The sequence below is a fragment of the Ammodytes marinus genome (genome assembly GCF_949987685.1).
Source record: "Ammodytes marinus genome assembly, chromosome: 20".
NCBI lineage: Eukaryota > Metazoa > Chordata > Actinopteri > Uranoscopiformes > Ammodytidae > Ammodytes > Ammodytes marinus.
Window position 1 is genome coordinate 12,065,479 of NC_137224.1, and position 7,417 is coordinate 12,072,895.

At 41.6% G+C, this 7,417-nt stretch overlaps 1 protein-coding gene across 2 annotated transcripts; it reads right to left on the reverse strand.

Moving 5' to 3' along the window:
* Window positions 1–57: 57 nt before the first annotated feature.
* Window positions 58–4,853, reverse strand: LOC307266970 (serine protease 33). Of its 2 annotated transcripts, XM_080049116.1 has the most exons (7): window positions 4,726–4,853; window positions 4,532–4,579; window positions 4,221–4,342; window positions 3,919–3,995; window positions 3,254–3,525; window positions 2,404–2,564; window positions 58–313 (listed from the first exon to the last, which is right to left on the reverse strand). In XM_080049116.1, the coding sequence occupies exons 2-7, from the start codon at window positions 4,575–4,577 to the stop codon at window positions 59–61; spliced, it is 933 nt and encodes a 310-aa protein (XP_079905242.1). In that variant the 5' UTR covers window positions 4,578–4,579; window positions 4,726–4,853; the 3' UTR covers window position 58. The 2 variants fall into 2 exon arrangements, with proteins under 2 accessions (XP_079905242.1, XP_079905241.1); XM_080049115.1 differs by having other exon boundaries at window positions 4,532–4,851.
* Window positions 4,854–7,417: the final 2,564 nt, after the last annotated feature.

Consider the following 7,417-nt stretch of genomic DNA (forward strand, 5'->3'; position numbering starts at 1 on the left):
GCCTCCTTCATTTGGCTTGGTTTTAAGTTCCCCTCCCAGAAATCCAGTTTTCAGTGTCTCAGCCCTGAAGCAGGTACACTAGAGCGGACAGAAAGCTGACCAACACTGATGTCTCCCCACCCCAGTTATGATGAGCTCGACCATACAGCTTGATCTCTGGTACTATGTTGGTGATGAAACTTGAGTAGCTTGACAGTCTGGTATATACACCTGGCTGGTTTGCCTGTGCGCAGCCCACTCCGAAGCTGACCACACCAGCCTGCACCCATGTCCCATTTACCATCTGGCAGACGAGAGGCCCGCCTGAATCACCCTGAAAAAATGACAAAAAAAAACCACACAAAGACACATTCAGGTTTCACCACTGGAAGGTATCAAAGTCACACTCTGGCTGTGTTCGAAAAGCCATACTTGCGTCCTCCCTCCTACATCCTCAACATGTACAGTCCCTTGCAAAAGTATTCATACCCCTTGAAATGTTCCACATTTTGTCACATTAAAACCACACACGTACATTTATTTTATTGTGATTTTATGTGATAGACCAACAAAAAGTGGTGCATCATTGTGAAGTGGAATGAAAATGAAACACGGTTTTAATTTTTTTTTTGAAATAAAAAACTGAAGAATGTGGCGTGCAAAAGTATTCAGCCCCCCCGTAGTCAATACTTTGTAGAACCACCTATCGCTGCAATTACAGCTGCAAATCTATTGGGGTATGTCTCCACCAGCTTTGCCCATCTAGAGACTGATATGTTTGCCCATTCTTCTTTGCAAAATAGCTTGAGCTTCAGATTTAGCATCAGATTGGATGGAGAGCATTTTTCAACAGCAATTTTAAGTCTTTCCAAATATTCTCAATTGTATTAAGGTCTGGACTTTGACTGGGCCATTCTAACACATGACTATGCTTTGATTTGAACCATTCCATAGTAGATCTGGCTGTATGTTTAGGGTATTTAACCTTCTGGAAGGTGAACCTCCACCCCACTCTCAAGTCTTTTGCAGACTCTAACAGGTTTTACGCCCTGTATTTGGCTCCATCCTTCTTCCCATCAAGTGTAACCAGCTTCCCTGTCCCTGCTGAATAAAAGCATCCCCACAGCATGATGCTGCCACCACCATGTTTCACGGTGGGGATGGTGTGTTCAGGGTGATGTGCAGTGTTAGTTTTCCGCCACACATTGCACTTTGCATTAAGGCCAGAACAGAGCACCTTCCTCCAACCCTTGCCGCAAGCCATGCGGGAGACACAGCATAGTCAGATGAGACCAAACTTGAAGTTTTTGGCCTGAATGCAATGTGTAGCGGAAACTAACACTACACATCACCCTGAACATACCATCCCTACTGTGAAACATGGTGGTGGCAGCATCATGCAGTGGAGATGCTTTTCTTCAGCAGGGACAGGGAAGCTGCTCAGAGTTGATGGGAAGATGGATGGAGCCAAATACAGGGCAGAAAACCTGTTAAGAGTCTGCAAAAGACTTGCGAGTGGGGCAGAGGTTCACCTTCCAGAGGGACAACTAGCCTAAAAATACAGCCATATCTACTATGGAATGGTTTAAATCAAAGCATAGTCATGTGTTGGAATGGTCCAGTCAAAGTCCAGACCTAAAAACAATTGAGAATATTGAGAGACTTGTAAATTGCTGGTGACAGACGCTCTGCATCCAATCTGATTCTAAATCTCAAGCTATTTTTAAAAAGAAGAATGGGCAAAAATGTCAGTCTGTAGATGTGCAAAGGTGGTAGAGACATACCACAATAGACTTGGAGCTGTAATTGCAGCGATAGGTGGTTCTACAAAGCATTGACTCAGGGGGCTGAATACTTTTGCACACCACACTTTTCAGTTTTTTATTTATAAAATTTTTTTAAAACCAGGTTTCATTTTCATTCCACTTCACAATGATACGCCACTTTGTGTTTGTCTATCACATAAAATCACAATAAAATAAATGTACGTGTGGTTATAACGTGACAAAATGTGGAACATTTCAAGGGGTATGAATACTTTTGCAAGGCACTGTATATACTCCATACTGTCTACTTAATGATCGAATATGTATGCGAGGTTGGTCGGACCGTTTACACTGAAGTATACAGGAGCAATAAAGAAAAAGCAAATAAAGCAAAAACGTCAATGTCGTTTGAAAAGACGCAATGCATTGTGGGGCGGTTGAGTAGGAAAAGTTTCCTATCAATCCATACATAAAATCTTCCCGGAAGTTAGTACTCATCCGGGCATTTCTCGCCTACACAAAATGAGTACGAGTAGGACGTTAGTATGGCTTTTCGTACACAGCCCATGTCTGTGGACATTAGCTAAAAAAGTAGCTTATTTTGCTCTAGTATTTGTTAATGTTAATGCAGCAGCATCAACAGCTGATCCTACAGTACCTGGCATGCGTCCTTGCCACCTTCCTTGTACCCAGCACAGATCATGTCATAAAGGATGTCCACCTTATCTTTCGGGATGTTCTGGTACATCTCCTCACATTCACTCTGGGAGATGATTGGTACCTGCACTTCCTGGAGAGTCCCTACTCCCGTCAGAGGCACTGATGGAATGTGAGGACATATGGAGGATGAAGAACAAAAGTACTGTTTGACTTCTATAATGAAGCACTTTGGTCCAAGAGACATTTTGAGAAAGACATATTGACTATGTTTTATGCTATTTATAGTTATTTTCCAGTGTTGATACTCTTACTCTCTCTCTTGCTGTTGTTCCTTGTGTTTATTTCCTCAAATATGTAAATAATAACATAAAATCACACCAAGCCAGCACCCACTCACCATGCACATTTTTTTTTATCAAAATGTCACTATACTGAGTCCTGTTATGTTTGGTCTAGTGATTGACTGTTTTCTCTGTTATTTTTTATGTGTGATGTGAGCTGTTGCATAGTAGGACTAAATAAATATGTACTGAAGGCATAAAATCATTTGTAAGTACTGTTAAGTCCTACACTATATGTATGGACTGTATACTATCCAACACCAGCAGGGCCTACACTAAACACCTGGAATCATCTCTTGTTGAAATAGCAACATAGATCATGGCTAAAAGCATTTTTCTCCTCCTTTCAATACATTTTTTTTATTTTACAAGTAGAAAGGGTTATTTGATTAATTGCATTTGAGGGTCCAGGAAAAATTAACAGGCTTTTTGGAGACTTGTGCAACTGCTGGATAAAAGTTATTTGCATGCATGCTAACACGATGTGAAGAATTCAGTGTGCCTCACCTTCCTGTCGGATGTCTCCCCAGCCGGTGACATAGCAGCGCATGCCACTTGGAAACAGGCTGCCAGAGGCTGGCAAACATATGGGGTGGATATAATCGCTCCAAGTTAATGGGCTGGACAACTGCAGTAGCGCCATGTCCTGCCCACTGTGAGGCTCGACGTAACCAGACGGTATCACCACCCGGCCCACCTTTCTCGTCAACTGATGTGAGTTGTAGCCATTCAGCTGGTACCGGCCAGCGTACACGATGTAAGAGCTCAGATCGGACGGACTGAAAGAAGATAGAGGGAACACCGAATGAAACATGCTTCCTTCGAAACCGAGGGGTGGATGTTTGAAATGTGAAACCTCTTAATTTTATATACAAAAAGGTATTGAATTGCTTTATGCCACGCATGTGCTCCATGAAATGGGATTGGCGTTTGCCATATTGTAGGGATCATAGAATCACACGGATGACCAGATTTGTCTGCTTTTTCATTGTCAGAGTTATTTTATTTACTATACCATTCACCTTGAAAATAAACACTTGTTTGAAAGGGCTTTAGCAACATTCCAGTGAAATGAGTCAGATGCCTCAGAATTGAAGTGGCACACCGAGTGGTTGGGTGCTGCTAAGCTGTGAATGCACCTGCTGAGTTTGGTCTGCTGAGAGTTCTCTTACTTGGTGATGCAATGAGCAGCTGATAGGATCCAGTTCTCTGTGATGATGGATCCTCCACAGATATGACGACCGTTTTGCTGGAGGCCAAGGACAAATAAATACATACAAAAAGTGAGTCACCTCAGCTTAACAAGCAAACTCTCTCTCTCTCTCTCTGTGTATCTCTCTCTCTCTCTCTCTCTCTCAGAGGTCAGGTTCATGAACAGGACATGGACTAAACCAAACATATAACCACCCACAGGCAGAATTGATAATATACAAGATTAGATGCCATGGCTGAAGGTCTTGCCGAGGGATCCTACCTGTATAGCCACCTGCCAAGGCCAAGCACCGTCTGAGGCGTCCAACCCTCCCACAATCCTGTTCTCCAATATCGGTGCTCGGCCACATTCTTGGGCGTAGGAAGCCCACATACCTAAATAGGCTACAAATTACATCAATAAGTCATTCGGACTGATGCAACTGAAATTCTCTTCTGACAGTAGGCTATGACAAAAAAAAGTAGGCTACGGTAATTGAATTACGAGTATCACAGGCTATTCTTTGCAGGTGAACAAAGGAACAGAAATGGCGAAGGTAGGGGGAGAACATGGGAAGTACGGCTGATTCTCACCTGTTACGCACCAAAAAATAGCAGCAAAATGCAATTTCGGCGACATTTCTGCAAAGTTCCGCGGTAAAACAAAACAAAAAACTGTTACAACCGTTGCTAAAGTTGGAACAACAAGCCTATAGGCTAAGTTATCTCGGAAAACCCAAACCTCGAAAATCAAGTTTCTTCTTTAAAACCGTTAGGCCTGCATCTACCTTCACTATTCCTCTGTTATGTTGTGATCGAAACTCGAGCAGCGAAGTAGCCTCTGGCCTTTTTCAAAAAAATAATTACATCTTTGAGTGGCAAAAAAGGCTCTTTGTTTAACCGTCGCCAAGACGCCTTCACCGAACCAAATGAGGTGCAGGTAAGCGAAATCCAAAGTAAACGCTATCCTAGATCTTTTCCCGCCCTTCTTATCCACCTGAGCCAATAGAATTAAAGGACTGTAAGCGCAGACCAATCAGATTCTCCTCTTGGCTTGGTCACAGGTACACATGCTTTACTATGGCCCATACAATGTTTTTGTACATTTAGCATTTTAACATTTCATCAGATCAATGGTTCGAGCATTGAAAATAACAATAGGCCTACAATAATGTTCATTAGCCTATTTATCTTAACCCAAACTAATCAGCTGCTTCTAAGTGGCGTTGCTGATTGGGTTATTTATTTACAAAAGCATAGTATGTTTTTAGATATGAATGACATGATGACACCATGTCAGAGGTAGGTTTAAAGATCAATGGAGGTATTCAAATGAAGGGTGAGGGTCGTAGAAACATTGTCTCTTGAGATTTGAATATGTAGTTGTATCTAAATATGTAATCTGTCTGGTTTCTTTCACTTAACGGCAATCATATTTTTGAGCAATTTGTGTCTAACAAATAATGTGTCTAATTTTTTTTACATGATACCTACTAGGCCTTACAGTTTCTCCAAATTAGGATTGAGATTAGGAGCCTGCTCAAACTGCACAGTGTACCAGTGATATTGTTTGGACCAGGAGTGATCCATGTCCTTGGCTCCGGTTGGTTATTAAAAACCAGTTTTACAGGTATATCTGTAAGAGGAGAAGCAACTGGGTTATGGCTGATGATTAACAGAATGCTGGGCGTATATTCTCATCCAAAGGCATGTAGGATTAGGCCATAGGATGAGACACTCAGGTCAAAGGTCAAAAACAGTCCCAAATAAAGAATCTGTGTTTTAATTGGTTATATGTTTTAATGTTATCATTATTAAAGTGTTTTGCCTATGTGAACATTAATATTAACTCATCACATTGTTTTTTAGAGTGTGCCACACATCTGGGCCGTGCTTATCCTATATTTCTTTCACATGGTGCCAAATGTTTGTTCCTTCTGTCCATCTATAAATTTGTCTGTCTGTCTCTCTTTTTCCTTCCTCTCCTCTGTCCCTCCCTCCCTCTCTCCCCCTTCCTGCCCCAGGCAGTGTGTCTAGTTTCACAGAGCAATTGAAGGTGACAGGGACAGAGAGAGAGGGAGAGGGAGGGAGGGACAGAGGGAGGACACATCACAGTATAGCCCGGGGCTACACAACAGTAGAGGAAGAGCGAGAGATGGAGGGACAAAGAGAAAAGAGAGGAGAGGACTCATGAAAGCACTCATAGGGAATTCCATAAACAGGTAATGGGAAAATAAAGTTACACACACGTAGAGTTGAAATGTGTGTGAGAGCATATGTGAGCGCTTCACATATGTGTGTGCCTGCGGGTCAGCTGATATTCACCTTTTTTTCTTCTTTTTTCAACTAACGGTCTCTCTTAGTGTGCGGCCTCTTTCTCTCTGCTCCTCTCACTCATAATATATGAACACATTACAGGATCCAGTCAGTAAGAGCAATTATAATGCTCTCCCGTTTGTTTTTATTTTAACGACTTGATGAATATTTGTCGTGGCATTGTAACCATGGTGACTGCCTCCACTGCCGCCGCCTCCCCCCTGCACTCCCTTCCCTTCCCCTCCCAGCCCGTCCACCACCACTACCCCCCCTCCCAATCCCCCCTTCAGCGCTGAAAAAGCAAGGGATGGCGAGCGAGAGAGGGAGAAAGAGAGGAGAGAGAGGTGACAGGAATGAACTAACAAGATGCACTAAAAAAAATGCATGTCCTGGAGCTACATGAATCTTTGCAGTGAAGCACGCGCCATATCTATCTCTCTCTCTCTCTCTCTCTCTCTCTCTCTCTCTCATGCACACACACACACACACACACACACACACACACACACACACACACACACACACACACACACACACACACATTATTGCACTCAGCACATAGGGATCACATAGGTTAAGCCACATTCCAACAACTGGAACACAATGAGATGCAGCCATGATTTCTGAATAAAGGAAAAACAAAAGATGGACCAGCTAAAAAACAATTGTGGGCTTCCATTTTTTTTATTTTTTATTTTTAAATAAACCCAGTTATTTTTTTAATTAACTTTCACTTGCTTTCTTGATTCACCCCATTACCGTGTGCAAAGCACATATGCCCAAGTAGTCTGTAATCAGTACAATTTTGAGTGATACCATTTTTTTACTACTTCTACTTTATACTTAGTACTTACAGGACATAACATTTCAGAGGGAAATAAATATTGCATTTTTTACTCCACATTTATTTGACTAGACACTTTTTGTAGATCATGATTACACAAAACACACAATGATTTAGTAAACTATTGTAATTGATGAAACATCCGGACATCAGATTAAAAAGCTTCAATGAACTCCACTTCAACCAGTTATACATATTTAAGTTCTGCTCATATGTTATATATAGTATATAACTTATAGTTATTCTGCATTATGAGCATTTTACTGATAATATTTTATATTTTAATTTCATGTAATTTAATATTGAATGCATGAATTTGA